Source organism: Diabrotica undecimpunctata, chromosome 4 (assembly GCF_040954645.1).
Source record: "Diabrotica undecimpunctata isolate CICGRU chromosome 4, icDiaUnde3, whole genome shotgun sequence".
NCBI classification, from domain to species: domain Eukaryota; kingdom Metazoa; phylum Arthropoda; class Insecta; order Coleoptera; family Chrysomelidae; genus Diabrotica; species Diabrotica undecimpunctata.
This window is the reverse complement of record NC_092806.1, coordinates 142586058-142603010: the sequence shown is the minus strand read 5'-3', so window position 1 is coordinate 142603010 and position 16953 is coordinate 142586058. Positions and strand designations below refer to the sequence as shown.

Genomic DNA, 16953 nt, shown 5'->3' with positions numbered 1-16953 from the left:
TAACTCGGGATGACATAGTCTACTATCCTATAGAGGACGAGACTGGTTGTGAAAAGGCTGATAAATAATGTCATTGAGGCAACGATCATCAAGGAGAAATACAAAGCAGAAGATGTATTGATTCCGTGAATATGCATGATTCCAACAAACTTACCATTTGATGTTACACATTTACAATTTGCCGTGCGTTTGGCTTTTGTAATGACAATAAACAAATCACAAAGCCAACTGTTGGGAGTTTGCGGAATTAACATAGAATTTCCATGTTTCGCACATAAACAATTATTCTTGCATTGGAAAATCGTCATGTGTATCTATGCAACGCAACAAAATGAAAATATTGGTTATCAGAAAGAATTACATTTAGTCAACTGTTTTCATACATATATATATATATATATATATATATATATATATATATATATATATATATATATATATATATATATAATAAATACCTTGAAGCTAGTTCTACCACTTACCTGTTAGTAGTACTTAATAATATTGTAATATTGTAGTTTCTATATGGTTCCTTTTTTGCCTGCATTTGTCATTGTCATCCAACTGTCACCGGCACACCTTCATTTACTTTCTCCTTCTCTTGCAGAATATCGACAGTAGTGGCTAACCTTCCCGTCCCAATGGGTGACCCGAACGGAAATAATGATTCGGGCTACGTTCATAGCCATCCAGATATTTCTGTCATTGAAAGTCCTAGAAGATTACGAAATATTTCCAAGAAGAACGGCTCGACATTGGATACCGAATTAAGGTAATTTTTATTGAAGATATAAACTGGATCCCAAGACAATTTCAGCTTGTAGTAGAAGTGTTTTTATTTCGTTTTAAAATTTCCACAGATGCTCTAGTTTGCTTTATTATGCTTTGTCTGAGTAGATTTAAAGAAAAATATTTTTGGAGCTTGGAACAAATTTGATAGCACATGGTTGTTTGGATAACAATACGAAATTAATTTTTTATATGTCCTAGCTCGCTAGTATTTTTATATGATCATTGTTTATTTCAGACATAAATTCCTTATTTTAATATTACTCAGAATCATTCTATTTTCCTTTTTTCAGATTGATGACGAAGTACTATATTTCTTGGCCACTTGTCAAATAATCCCATTGAAATATCGATGATGATAATTTAGTTGCATTCAAAATACCTATAATCAACAACTAGCCTATATTTATCCACTGCTGAACGTAGGTCTTCCACACAATTTTTCACCCATTTCTATCTTGAGCTTCTTGCATCCAATTTGTGGTGATTCGCTTTATATCATTCGTCCATCTCTGCTCGTGCTTGTCCTCTGTTTCGATATGAATCTTGTCTTGGTCGCTATTCAAGAATATTTTTAGTCCATCTCTCATCCTTCATTCTGGCAACATGTCTGGCCCAAGCCCATTTAGCCATAGATATTCTTTCAATTGCATTCGTGGCTCTTGTTTTTCTTCTAGGTTTGGTACTTTACTTCTAGGTTTGGTACTTTATCTCTAATAGTAATACCTAACATTGATCTTTCCATAGCGTGTTGTGTTACTCTTATTTTATTTATTGTTCCTTTTGTCAGAGTTAGTCTTCCTGCACCATATGTAAGGACCTGTTCTTCTTCTTATAGTGCCGTGCACCTATAGTGCGTTGGCGAATTATCTTAAGGCCAGACGTTTGTCTTTTGCGGCATGCAAAAGATCGCCAGTGTTATTTATGCCTGTCCAGTTCTTTATGTTCCGTAGCCACGACATTTGTTTGCGACCTACTCCTCTCTTGCCTTCGATCTTTTTCTGGATGATTAGTTAAGGGATTGCGTATTTTTTTCTCTTAGAATATGACCGAGGTATCCAATTTGTCATACCTTGATCAAATTGAGTAGTTCTCTCTCAGTATTTGCCTTTCTTAAGACTCCCTCGTTTCTCACTCTATCTGTCCATGGTATGCGGAACATTATTCGCAACGTCCACATTTCAAAGGCCTCCAACTTATTAATGGAAGGTACTCTTAACGTCCATATTTCCATGCCGTATAACAATATGGACCATACATAGCATTTAACCATCCTGTAGCGGAGATTGAAGGAAAGATTGTGGTTACATAGTAGCGGTTTAAATTTAATAAAAGCTTGTCTTGCTTGTTCGGTACGGCATTTTATTTCTTGTTGAGGATCCCATTGGTCATTCATCATCATTCCCAAGTATTTAAATGTTTTGACTTAATCGATTGGAGCATTATTTACTTGCAGTTGTATTCTTAAAAGTGCGTTTTTTCTTATTGCCATACATTTAGTTTTTCCAGCATTTATGTTTAAGCCATATATTTTTCCTATGATGTTTATTTTATTTAACATCAACTGCATATCATGTTCGTTGTCTGTTATTATCGCGGTGTCGTCGGCGTAACGAATGTTATTCATCGGGAACGCGTTTACCTTTATTCCACACTCAGAGCCTTCCAGTGCCTCTGCAAAAATGTTCTCCACATAGAGATTGAAGAGCATAGGAGACAAAATACACCCCTGTCGCACCGCTCTTAAAATTTCAAATTCTTTTGTGTTGTGGCAACAAAATAGGCGAGTTAACACGTTTTATTATATTTTATGCCACTATTTAAAACAATTTTAAACGGTTTGCTGTTCAGTCAATATTCAGCGCGAGATATCTCGGGTTAATAATTTTTGTTAAAAATTGTTTAGCCGAGCATACTCGGGATAAAGGGTTAAGAGCGGTTAAAAGGTTTCGTTTGACAAGTTTTGTAAGTATATTTGCATTTTTGTATATATTTGCACTGCAAATATAAAAATAAAAAATTAAAATAAAAACATTTACTTTTTTATCGGCAAAGAATGTCTCTGTTGAAAGATAAATTATTTACTTTATAATCAGAGCATTCTTTATAACTAGAAAGAATATTTTTAAAATAGATTTTTTGAGAATTATATTATACAAGTTTTATTGTATTTATATGGGATGAGACCAACAATTATTAATTGTAAGAAAACATGCCACAAGATAAGAGTTTCAGAAGCTATTTTTAAACAAAATAAGCTATTATAAAATAAGTTTAAAGTGATTCATTTATATAATTGTCGTGTAGAATTATAGAAATTTTTGTCGATTCAGATAATATGTACAACCAACAATATGAAGCAAACTTTATAAAAGTTTTCAGGGTAACTTCAAAATTATGTTTACCGGCGAACCGTTCCCTACGCAACGTGTTCTGAAATCCTTAGAAAGAATGATTTATTCGCAATAAAGCTCCAAACCAAATAGAAAAAATAATTCATGTGTTGTGTTGTTTCAGAGCGGTGCCGAGGATGATAAACTCGGCCAACAGCCCTGTAGCTGCGAATCGGGCAGCCTCCTCTCCGGCTGCGGGTTCTACAGGCTCCAAAAAAGAGAAAAAAGCCACAGCTGCTGCCAGATTTACAATATACAAGGTTAATAAAGCAAGTAGAAAGAAGCGAGAGAAATCGTCGGCGAAAAAGGAAAGAAAAGCTACTAAAACTCTTGCAATCGTTCTTGGTAAGTTTTTAGTATTTAATATGTGAACTTTTTGTATAATATTAAACTTGATCTCTATAAGTACTAAAAATAAAGAACGACAAATATTACTTTTAAAACATACTATAAATATAACAACATTGTTGTCTTTCATATATTCGTATGAGAACTATCTTTTATTTGTTTTTAAACCATTAAGGAATTTCCTAATTTAAAGATTTAAACGGGTGTGATAAAACTTTTGAGCGACAAATAATATACATTAATTTTTCTTCATATTGAACTCTTAAAATAATCTATTAATAACGGATAGGTGTCCTTATCTACTATGATACGAAACTGTGGTACGAGTTCTTTTCTCAAATCTTGTAATATTATTTAATATAATTTTGGTTTACAAATTTACAAGTTTTCAAGGTGGCGTCCGATAATCAAGACGCAGTTTTAACAGCCGAACCAAATAAGCTAAAAAAGCAGGAACTAATTGACATAATAGTGAATTTTAAGTTATTACTGTCCGGTTCTAATCCTCAGTTATCAGAGTACGTTAATAGATTAACACAAACAATGCAAGAAGATATTAAAGCATTCAATGTAGAACATAACCTAGTTATTGTGTGTGATCACTGTTCAATTTTTTCACATGCGAAAAATCATGTCATTTTTTCGCTGTATTACTAGCTACCATTCTACCACAATTTTACAATTATTTCCCGTTCTCCAACCCTTCCTACTCAAATTTTAACCCCACTCCATTAGAAATACAGACAGTTGTAAGATAGCAAAGAAAGGCACACTCTCTTGCCTGTTGTCTCTCGATGATAACGGACACTCTCTCTTGACTGCTGACTGTTGCTAGAGACAGTCGTCCTCTCTTTCGTCTGCTGAGTCCTACTAGGCAGACGTATTATCTCTCTATCAATCGCTACCTATCGCTTGGTATAGACTTACCACGCTTTTTCTCTACTCTAATTATCTCTCTCGCTTATAGTTACGCGAAAAATACCGCAAGTACTATTTTAAATCGTGTACAGACGCAAATGTGCTATATCTCGTGTGATCTAAGTGTTAGTACCGCGAAACACGTCTTCAGAAACCGGTAACCGGACAGTTTCCCCGTATGAAGAACAACCGCGACTGAAAGCCTCTAAATACCGCGAGTGTGTGTATGTGCAGCAGAAGAATTGGTAAGACTTTATATAAACTTAATTTGCTATAATCTGTATAACCTTTTACCACATATCCTAATTTATTTGAACCAGCCCTATGTAATACAGTCCTATTTAACTGAAATTATATTTATAATTTCACATATGTACACCCTTTTTGTACAATCACTGATCAGTATATAAAGACAAACCAGGGACTAAGTTAAATAAAAAGTGAACTTGCAGCAGTAAGTAAACTATCATTCCATTTAGAAAAACGAACGAAGGAGCAACAAGATTTAGTTTCTTTATTAAAAGATAATTTTATTAAAAAATCAGCCATACCCATGTCAAGCCTTACTCGCGAAAAAACTGTAAATAAAACAGTCAAGAACCCATTAAATTGCTTCCTACTTGACTTTATAAATAGGCAAAAAATGCCTGTTTTACTTCGGTTTTTAACCTCAATTGACGTTGTCTGACCATCTTTTCCTCGGTCGTCCCAATGATCTTCTTCCATTTGGCGATTTGTCTCTTGCTATTCGTACTATTCTATTTTCTGTCATTCTTTCGATGTGTTGATTCCATTCCACTTTTCTTCTTTTGGTCCACGTTTGGTTTGTTATTTTTCGTAAGATTTTTATTTCTGTTGTTTCCAGTAGTCTTTGTGTTTTCGCCGTATCTGCTCTTGTTTCCGGTGTGTAAGTCATTATCGGTCTTATTGTTGATTTATATATCCTGGTTTTCGTTTCCGTTGTGAGGTATTTGTTTCTCCAGATTGTGTTGTTGAGACATCCTGCTGCTCTGTTTGCCACGTTCACTTGTTTTTGTACTTCTTCTTCCACTTTTTCGTAGCTTGACAGTTTTATTCCCAAATATTCAGTTTCCATCACTTGTTCTATTATTTTGTTATTTACGACTAGTTTACATCTTCTCGGTTTCGCTGATATCACTATCGCTTTAGTTTTCTCTGTTAAGATCTCCATGTTGTATATGAGCGCCGTATCTTCGAATTCTTTAATTAATCTTTGTAGGTCATCTTCATTTTCGGCTGTTATTATGGCGTCGTCAGCGTAGCATATTATTCTTATTTCCTTTTCTCCCATTCTATATCCTCTTCTTTTTTTAACTTTCTTTATGATTTCATCCATTATCAGATTAAATATTAATGGGCTCAGCGAATCTCCTTGTCTAATGCCAGTTTCATATTTGATAGGTTGTGATAGTTTTCCTTTACATCTTACCATAGCTATGTTATCTTTATTATATTCTCAATGGCTTTTACTAAATCCAGTGATATTCCCTTTTTATATAATAAATGTATCGCGTCCCGAATTCTCACTCTATCAAACGCTTTCTTCAAATCTATCAGACACATATATGCTGGTTTGTTGTATTCCAGCGACTTTTCTTTTATTTGTCTTATTACAAAAACTGCATCCGTGCATGATCTTCCTGTCCGAAATCCTTGCTGTTCCTCTTGCAGAGATATTCGTTCGTTTATTTTTGTCGCTATTATTCTTGTTGTCAATTTAAGTGTTGTATTTAATAGATTTATTGCTCGATAATTATTGTGGTCTTTCTTATCTCCTTTTTTGAAGAACATCTGTTCATTAAATTGCCATTAAAAAAACACAAGTCGACTTCATTCATACATGAGTGATAAACAAAAAGAAAATAAAAATAATCCAAAACCAGGACACTTACCTTAAAAGCACCCAATCGAAGAAAGAAAACAAATACAAACCGATTATTGGAAGCAACGAATCGTCTGCTGTAAACACCATTCCTAGAGAATTATGAAAGCCGATGATCTTCTAGAATTCTTAGGTAAGACGGTATTTGATATTACTTTTAACTGCGTGGAATGGCATAGACCTGACACATACTCTACATATAAGGTATATTTCGATAATAAAAGAAGCTGCAGTTTAACTTCAACAGAAAGTTTCAGCACGTAAAGAAGACGGAAGAAGAAACCTAGAAGCTGTTTACAAAAAACTGCCAAAGTAAAGAATATTTAAAATTAGTTACCATCTCCGAGTTTTCATTAGTTAATTTCTTTGTAGGGTAAAAAAGAAACAAGGTGGAGTTGCAATTTACGTAATAGACAATCTTATGTATTCTTCTCTTGATCTGAATGAATATAATGTAGAGCAAAGTTCAGAGTTTTGCGCAATTTATGTACCTTTAATAAAAATCAATATTTCAACTATATACAGGTTGGGCAAGAGTGACTTTGATTTTTTTTTTAGTGAATTTTGAGAGTGGCAAAATATCCTTACTTAGTAAAGCAGATAAAATGATCATACTTGGTGATTTGAATATAAATTTTAAAATTAAATCCGGCCCTTCTTTTAATATTTAAAGCCTATTAACATGTTTTGGTCTAAAGGTAATTATAAACGACTATACAAGACCAGTAGTTGCATCAACAAGATTATGACAATTTTTTCTGAAAATATCTACATAGTGGGCGTATTTGAACCTTGTCTTTCTGACCATCAAGCTCAATTTTTATTTATTGACCATGAGCGTAAAGTTGTTGACTCTAATCAAACATTTCAATGGTTTATTATTTCTTCTGGTTTACAGAAGCTTAAACGTGAGCTAGCTAGTACAAGTAGCTAAAAAACATCCCTGCAGTGGTTTAATAATGAATTAAGGTCTTATAGATCTAATCTTTCTCTTATTAAACATATTGCAGATGCCAATAAGGATCCCGATTTGTATAAAGTATATAAACAACAAAAATTTGAATATAATTGGCAATTACAAAATGCTAAAAAGCTCAGCTTACTGTGATTTCATTACTAATTACAATAATAAACCTAGAGACTGCTGGAAAATAGTAAATTTGCAATAGCAGAGAATATAATTATATCTCTTCCCACTATTAATGTCGATGTTCTCTTCAATTATAGAAATTATCCTTTTTCAGGCAGTACTTTTTTTTCGTCGCGTTATGGAAGATGATGTCTCTCAAATAATAAAGTCTCTTAGTAATTCTAATTGTAGGGACATTCACGAAATTAATAGCAAAATTTTAAAAGAAACTTACCAAATAGTTTAAATACCTTTCACTCATCTTATTTATTTAATATATCAATTAGAGTATTTCCGGAAGTACTAAAATACTCAAAAGTACTATATATCAACAAAGAAGGTGATTCCACATAAACTGACAATTACAGACCCATAAGTATTGTTTATACTTTCGTAAAAGTGATTAAAAACGATTATCAAACAACAATTTTATTCCTATTTTGAGTGAAATATTTACTTCAGCAACTCACAATATGGATTCAAATATGCTAGTTCTACTACGAACGCGGTAATTAATGTTATGAGTGAGGTGATTGAGGGGCTTGAACGCAGCGATCGCATAGCAATTTCTCTTTGCGACTTGTCGAAGACTCTTCACTGTGTTTCACACGATATATTGCTCCATAAAATTACTATGGAATCAGAGTTATCCCTCTTGAGCTTATATATTCTTATCTATGTGGCAGACACCAGGCGGTAGTGTCTAAAGGTTATCTCTTCGATTTTCTATCCGTAAAACATGGAGTCCCACAAAGTTCGGTCTTGAGACCTATTTTGTTTATTACTTATATCAACGATTTCCGTACAAACCCGTACATTTCGAAGATGATGATGACTGGGTTTATATTTTAAGTACTGACTGAAATTGACGGAAAACGCACACATTTAGTAAAGCAGTCTAATGTTCACTTTCACAATACGCGAAGCTGTCACTGCTTACGAACAAATCGCTGTAGATTATGTTTTTCAGATAAAAATTACCTTAATTATAACTATTACAATATTTTAACAAGAAGTATTAAACAGTTAAGCTGTAATAGTTTCGAAAAAGTTATAAAAAAATATCTTCTGAAACATTGCTTTTAATGCTCACTTAGAAGAATATCTGACTCATTGCAGAACATCCACTGAACTGCTTACCGTAACTTTGCCATAAATCTTTTTTTGTGTACTGTGTGGTGTTGATACTGTAGATTAGTGTAGATAAATTCTACACACAATATAATGTGGCTTTGTTATTTACAATTGTATCATTCCAAATTCCACAAAGTCCCAATGAGAAGTTTTGACAAATTTAGCATTTAGCCTTATTTACAACCATCAGAAAAATCGAAACCAAAATGTCTATATATCCAAGACAACAGGGATTTGACTAAAGAAGATCTGTCATTTGTCATTTGGATAAAGATGTCGTGCCACTTGAAAGAACTTCAGAAGCAATTGGAAGGTGTGGTGACTGTTGATGGAAAAATAATCGAAAAACGAAATATTTTTGTTCGATTTGTAAAAAGTATCTTTGTTTGAAACGTGTAAATCCAATTTGCAATGAATGTAACAATATTCTGACTTAATTTTACTATGTTTTTTGCCATCTCTTATAGTTTTTTATAAGTCTTAGTGAAATAATGTTTAATTTTTGTTTAAGATTGTTCTTGAAGACTCATATGTTATGTTCTAATTTTAAATTAATCTTCAGCCGGGCGCGCCGCAGTAATTTGCTGCGTAAACTCAATATTTCCAGGTAAAGTGTTAACGGGATACGATATGTACGTGATATTTTTAAAATTCCCTTATCGGTTAATCCTTAGTCGGTACCCATCATCGTCTTGTGAAATCCAAATCCAATTAGTTAGTCATCGTACTTTATTGTGAATAGTATATCGAGGCAGACAATTGCTGCAAGGCGCCTGGTAGTGAAATTCGCGCAATTTTTTTTTGAAATAACTAATATTTTATATATCTTTTTCGAGAAATTAAAATTTTATTGGTAAGTAAAATTGTTAATAATATAATTATTTATAAGAATTAATAATATATATGAAACATATTAGATTATTTTAGAATTCTATATTATAACATATTTTATAATTTTAGATTAGGCCATGTTTCGTAAAAATCCAAAGGAAGTGTTAACCCAAGCACAATTAGAGGAAATTCTAAATAATATGACAGACATTGAAGATGAAACAGGTGAAATATTAGAAAGTGATAGTGATTTGGATGAACAACAAATTGAGGAGAACCACGACGATACATTTTCAGAGCAAGATATGTCAGATGAGGAGGAAGTGTTTTACGAAAACGTTGAAGATACATTCATTGGCAAGGATAAAACAAGTAAGTGGTATAAAACTTCTTTTGCCACATCTAAGACAAAGCAACAAAAAATAATGAGAGTACCACCGGGATTAAAAGGAACTGCACGTCAAATAAAAACAGAAATTGATGCGTTTTTACTATTATCAATATTGATATGGTTGATGAAATTCTAATTTTTACCAATTTATATATAAATGAACATAAAGATAAAATAAAATATTTGAGAGATAGAGATTGCAAGAATGTGGACAGGAGTGAGTTACTGGCCTTTTTTGGACTCCTGTATTTGATTGGCATAAAGCACAACAAACACACAAATGTGATGGAACTTTGGAAAAAAGATGGCACAGGTATTGATATTGTTCGAGCAGTAATGAGCTACAAACGTTTCCTATTTATTGCACGTTTATTGAGATTTGATGGTAAACATACAAGGAGTGATAGATGTAAAATAGACAAGCTGTCGGCAATTGGATCGTTTTTTGACAGATTTATAAAAAATTGTCAAAACTCATACAATTTGTCAGAGTATACAACAATTGATGAAATGCTCCATCCCTTTAGAGGTAGGCGTAGCTGGATACAATATATATTCAACAAACCTGCTAAGTACGGGATAAAAATGTACACGTTATGTGATGCTCAAACATTTTATACCGCCAATTTAGAGATATATTGCGGTAAACAGTCAAGTGGCCCATACGACGTATCAAATTCGGCCTTTGACGTTGTAAAACGTCTAATAGAGTCTGTAGAAATGACAGGAAGAAACATAACAACAGATAATTTTTATACTAGTATTCCGTTAGCTAGATATTTGCTGCAGAAGAAAGTTACTCTGCTTGGGACGAAGAAAAACAAAAGAGAAATTCCTCAAGAATTTCTTCCACATAAATCAAGGGCAGTTCAATCTAGCATATTTGGATTTCACAACGAAAGTACAGTTGACATGGATACTAAGAAACCACAGTTGATTTTAGATTATAATAAATCAAAAGGAGGAGTTGATACTGTAGATAAATTATGTTCATCATACAGTGTTTCACGAATTACTAAAAGATGGCCGTGTGTTATATTCTATAATTTAATGAATATTGGAGGCATAAATGCTTTTGTTCTACATTCCGCTGGAAATTCTGGAAAATCACTCAAAAGGAGACATATTCTCAAAAACCTTGCAATGAACGTGACGAAAGAACACCTTCATACACGATCACAAATTAAAACACTTCCACGTGATATAACCGAGTTCCTGTCCAGGATGTTTCCGAAGCAACCAGTACCCCATCAAGAAGACAAAAATCCTGCTAAACGTGGTAGATGCTGCAATTGTTACAGTGAAAAAATCAAGTCGTATACCTCTACGAAATGTACACAATGTAGTGCATTCACTTGTAAAAGACATTCTAAATCTAATATTGTATGTATTAATTGTAATGATCAAATAAATTAAAAATTTTTTTCTGTACAATTTATTAAAATTAGTTAAATTATAAAGCGTTCTTATTTTTTGACAAAATAAATAACGATACAGTTAATCAATAATTAAAAGTGTCGAAAACAATAAGAAACTACATGGCAGCAAATTGCTGCGGCGCGCCTGATGACGTAATTATTTAGGGCGCGCCTGGCCGAAGGTTAATTGTAATTTGTTTAGTAAAAAAGAGAATAATAAATAATTTTCAAAAAACTACAAACAATAAATTATTTTATTGAAATTTAAAATGCATCCAGAGGACTAGTTTTATGATCGGTGTAGTAGACCGTGTCCGACTACTGATTACACACAAAATTAAACTGCGTTTACCGAAAGGTTAAGCAAGTCATCTTCCGATAACATAAATATTAATAAATGTATCACGAATATCTATTGTACGTTAACTTTAACAAATATTTTTATTTGTTAAATTTTCAGGTTGATAACTCTCGAAACGTGTTGCCGATTGTCCGTTCTAGAGTCTGTCATGCAATTATCTAAGACCCACTTTCATTCATTTCTAAAATAAATCTAGAATGAAACGAGGTGTAATTTTTAGGAACAATACGTACAAAATGAGTCCTTTCATACAGTCAGACACCTGCTCACGTGTTCAATTTTTATTTTCTTTCGCAATAGAAAGAGAGCAATGCAGAAAATCGTCTGATTTTGTTGAAATGAAAAGTTTTATTTTCGAAAATTAATCTTGGGGGAATTTCTCGCTGGTTTTAATTAAATTCTATAAAATGCCGTAAAAGAGGAACACACCTGCGAAGTTAATAAAACAAGTTCGATAGTAGTATATTATGCTGTAATGAAAGATCTTTATTATACACTTCTCTAAAATATTAATAATCATTGTCATATATGTATGTTAAAACAATTCAAACAGAGAGATCTAAGGATATGATATTTAAAGCCTATCAAAAAGAACTTTTAGGATTTTTAAAACAAAAATTTTAAATTTTAATACTCCTACTTTCAATATAGTAACGTAAATACCAAAACCGAATTGTCACAAATCAAAATAGAAGATATTTTATGCCCTCTCAATATACCGATTACACTAGATGAGTTAAATCTTGAACAATATTTACACAAATAAAACGTTTCCTTCAATATGGCGTCAAGCAATTATAATTCCTTTTTTAAAAATAAATAAGCCAAAAAACTTACCATATTTCTATCGTCCAATATTTCTCACCAGTAACATTTGCAAAGCAATGAAGAGAATATTGAGTAGAAGACTGAAATGGCACTTAAAAAAGAAAAAACTTTTTTCTCCAATACAAAGCGGATACCGTTCAGAAAGATCCACAGCTGATAACATTGTTGCACTAGAATCTGAAATTCATAAAGCATTTACAAATCAACAAAAAGTAATCACAATATTTTTCGACATCAAAAAAGCTTTCGACACAACGTATGGACGTATTATATTCTCAAAATTATAAAAAACTGGAAAATAGATGATAATTTTCTCGCTTTCACCAAAAACTTTCTTCAAAACAGGTCCATACAAGCAAAAACGAATGGATTCATGTCAACATCAAAATCACTCCATAATGGAATTCCTCAAGGATCGGCCTTAAGTCCACTAATATTCTTAATCGCAATAAATAATATAAAAAACCACATAAAGCTTCCCGTAAAAGCTAATCTTTTTGCTGATGATCTAGTAATATATGTTAAAAGTAAAAATATAGAATCAGCTACGCAAATTTTACAGAGAACATTAAGCAGCTTATAAATGTGATCTTTAGAGACTGGTTTAACTTTTTTAATTAAGAAGACTAAAGTAATAATGTTTGACAAAAGAAGAGCAGAATACAACTTAAACTTATCATCATCATCATCAGTGGTGCTACAGCTCTAGTTGAGCCTTGACCTTCCCCAGTCTATTTCGCCAGTCGTTTCTGTTCATCGCCAACCGTTGCCAATTTGCCGCGCCGATTTTCCTTGCGTCCTCGTCCACACCGTTCCTCCATCTCAGTCGTGGTCTGCCTCTACTCCTATTTCCCACTGGGACCGATAATAGAGTTCGTCTGGGTGGGTAATTTTCATTTGCTCTTGACACATGTCCAGCCCATCTAAGCCTACCTATTTTTATGAAGGATATTACATCTCTAAACTCTCTATGTGAAGGATATTCATCTTACAACTTAAACTTATATCTAAATGGTAATTCTCTAAAACAAGTTCGTGAAATCAAATTTTTGGGTGTAATATTTGACTCACAACTCACATGGACTTCATATATCAACAATTGGATCAAATCCTGCTAACAAAGAATAAACTTATTAAGAGTTTTATCTAATCATAGATGGGGTTCAGATACTAAAATTCTTCTAAATTTCTATCAGACATTAATAAGAAGCCAACTCGACTACGGATGCATCTGTTAAGAAACAGCAAATGAAAATCAACTAAAAAAACTGGATGTTATTTAAACCACATCTCTACGACTAATCTTTGGAGCCTTTAGAACTACTCCAATAAGAAGTCTTCAAGTGCTAGCAGGAGAAATACCACTATACCTCAGAAGACAATATATATCACTATGCTACGCTTCAAAACTTCTAAGCGCAAAGGATCACACTTTTTTCACAAGTTTAGTATCGGGAGAATCACTAGAACAATACACAAATTATACCACCAAGACAGTACCATTTTACGAATGAGTTAAAAGGCTACCGTATTATATCAACCAAATCACCTTGGCACCCATAAAAATATACCAGACACCTCCCTGGACAGTTTCTTTACCAATAGTAGACCTCTCCTTACTTAATCATGATAAGCATTCACTCAGTTCTGCTGAAGTTTAGCTTCAGTATCATGCGAATTTACTCAAATATTCTACTTACAAATTGTTCTTCACTGATGCCTCAAAAAATTGCCACGGAGTAGCAGCTGCTACTGTATCAGAAAACGTAATTTCTGCCACTAGATTAACTGACGGCTGTAGTATTTATACCGCAGAGCTCCAAGCAATACCTACTTGACGCACTAAATCATTGTAAAACCACAAATGAAAAACAAATATTTAATGTGTTGCTTGTGTGAGTCCATTTCAAATAGATAAAAGAAATAAAATAATACTTACTTACTCACAATCGATTTAATTTTACTGCCAAAATAACCGGTTTCGCTTTCTACACTTTGCAAAAGTATCTTCAGGTCAAACGGTACAAAGTAAATTATCTTATAGTATACAACTTAAAAGTTGTAGCACATAAAGTGAAAATATGAAAAAAATTAAAGTTTTGAAAGAACTAATTTCAAGTGAATGGCAGTATGAGATCTCTACTCTTGCAAATAAAGATCTACAGAAAAAAATAGAACAAACCATCGCTTATTCCTCTAGCTGAAGATCTGACATTATTAAAATCATATCTGAATATTGAAGGAGAAAAATTCCGAAACATATTACAACAGGATCAAAGTAACGAAAAACCATTTAGAATACTTCAGGAAATTTGTTATGTACAACTTATATTACTGAACAAACGAAGAGTAGGTGAACTACAAAGAATGACCGTAAATTGCTACACAACTAATGTCGACAATCAAACCTCTACATAATTTGATAGTTGTATTAGCGAGAGTGAGAAATTTCTCATGAAAGCTTTCAACCGAATAGTGATAAAGGGAAAACGAGGAGGGGGAGTTCCTGTATTATTTTTACAGAAGACATGTCTAAAAATATAGAATTGCTTTTGGCCCTTAGGGACAAAATTATCAAACAAAAAAACGTGTATTTATTTGCTAACACTATGCTGTATATAACTTATTTATTTTTAGAACATAAGAAAAACGCTCGGACAGGTCGATTTTTAAAATAATCATCGTATATTATAGCGTCAATGTTTCGAACTTTACGCGATACCTTTTCAGGTGACAGGCATAACTTTGATTTTCTAAATAGGAAAATACATCATGTGATACCTTATTTAAAAGCTTTTGAAATACTGATTACAAAAATGTATATTATTTTAAGCCATTCTGAGAACACAGTCGCAAAATTTTGCTCGAAATGTTTTTAAATGCGTTCATTTTTTTCGAACCCTGAGAAAACTATTAAGTATTTTTGAAAAATTTAAACGCAGAATGAAATATTACTATATTATCTATGATCGAGAGTCCCTGAGAACTTCTATAATATTTATTTTAATAAGTCACAGAGGTGAAAAAAATTTTAATCTGATTTTTTATTTTAAATATATCATTCAAAAGAAACTTTTTGTTTATTATAAGGGACTTTCTGCCCTCGGCAATAATGTAGTCTTTTATTCTGCGTTTAATTTTTTTTAAAATATCCATTAGTTTTCTCACGATTCGAAAAAAATAAATGTTGTTAAAAAGAATTCGACCAAAATTTTGCGCCTACGCTCTCAAAAAGGATTAAAGTATTATACATTTTTGTACTATTTGAATTTATGCGACGATCCACTGTTTTAAAATGGGTTGAACAGATGTTGCCAGTTGTATGGTCCTCAGTATGTGTATCGTAAGTTATTCAACAGGGCATAGAATATACATGGTTAGGTTAGAAAATATACGCCAAAGCCAGCGCCTCTCTGCGGAAAATCTCTGAACTAAAAATTGATGTGGACCATACAAAATGAGGTCCCACTTTTTTTTGTAAAAAAACAGTTTTTGCTATCAGTACATGTCTACGAAAAAGTCTTACATTGATTAACTAAGTGAGGTCCATATACTGGACCTCACTTTGTACAGGACCTCACTTCAACCGCAGTTTCTTTTGATATGTGGCTCACTTCATACGCTGGGAGAAAATATATATATATATATATATATATATATATATATATATATATATATATATACATATATATATATATATATATATATACATATATATATATATATATATATATATATATATATATATATATATACATATATATATATATATATATATATATATATATATATATATATATATATATATATATATATATATATATATAGAAAAATAGTCCCACATAATATATACAGATATTAAATAAAACCTATTTTCTTTGTGTTACAGGTGTCTTTCTCATCTGTTGGCTTCCATTCTTCACATGTAACATTCTCAGCGCTATGTGCAGCAAGCTCAACTTGGACTGTCAGCCTGGCATGGCAGCTTTCCTTCTAACCACGTGGCTTGGCTATATGAATAGTTTCGTCAATCCCGTCATCTACACTATCTTTAACCCTGAGTTCAGGAAAGCTTTCAAAAAACTCATGTTCATGGGCGCTTAGACTGGTATCAGGTTTTTAGTCTTTAAGAAGTTTTTTACTTAAATTGTTTTGTTTTTTTACTAGGCTTATGCCGACAATATTAAATGAAAAGTGACTGTTTTGTATATATGTATCTAAACCAATATGTAAAAAGGTGTTAATATTTTAGAAGTATTGAAGTATTAAACTATTAGCTAGAATATTTAGATGTTTTCAATTTTTTATACAATATTTATATTGAAAAATTTGACATTTTGGACCACGTGACTATTAGTTTTTATATTAAGGACGTATAAAATTTTGCACAAATTTAGTATTCTTTAATAGGAACATATATATCAAAGATTAATTTTAATTTCGACTAAGACATACTTTGGTAAAATAAACAACACTAATGATCTTGCGATTCTTTTTTAAAAAATATTAA

At 32.2% G+C, this 16953-nt stretch overlaps 1 protein-coding gene across 1 annotated transcript in view; it reads left to right on the top strand.

Annotated features, from left to right (window-relative positions):
* The window catches only part of Dop2R (dopamine D2-like receptor), a gene marked incomplete at its 5' end in the record, with an annotated part of 156819 nt that extends 140188 nt beyond the window's left edge, over window positions 1-16631 (top strand). Inside the window, 3 exon segments of the mRNA XM_072530427.1 lie at window positions 608-772; window positions 3307-3527; window positions 16333-16631. Coding sequence (XP_072386528.1) covers window positions 608-772; window positions 3307-3527; window positions 16333-16547 — 601 coding nt within the window.
* Between the last annotated feature and the right edge of the window lie 322 nt (window positions 16632-16953).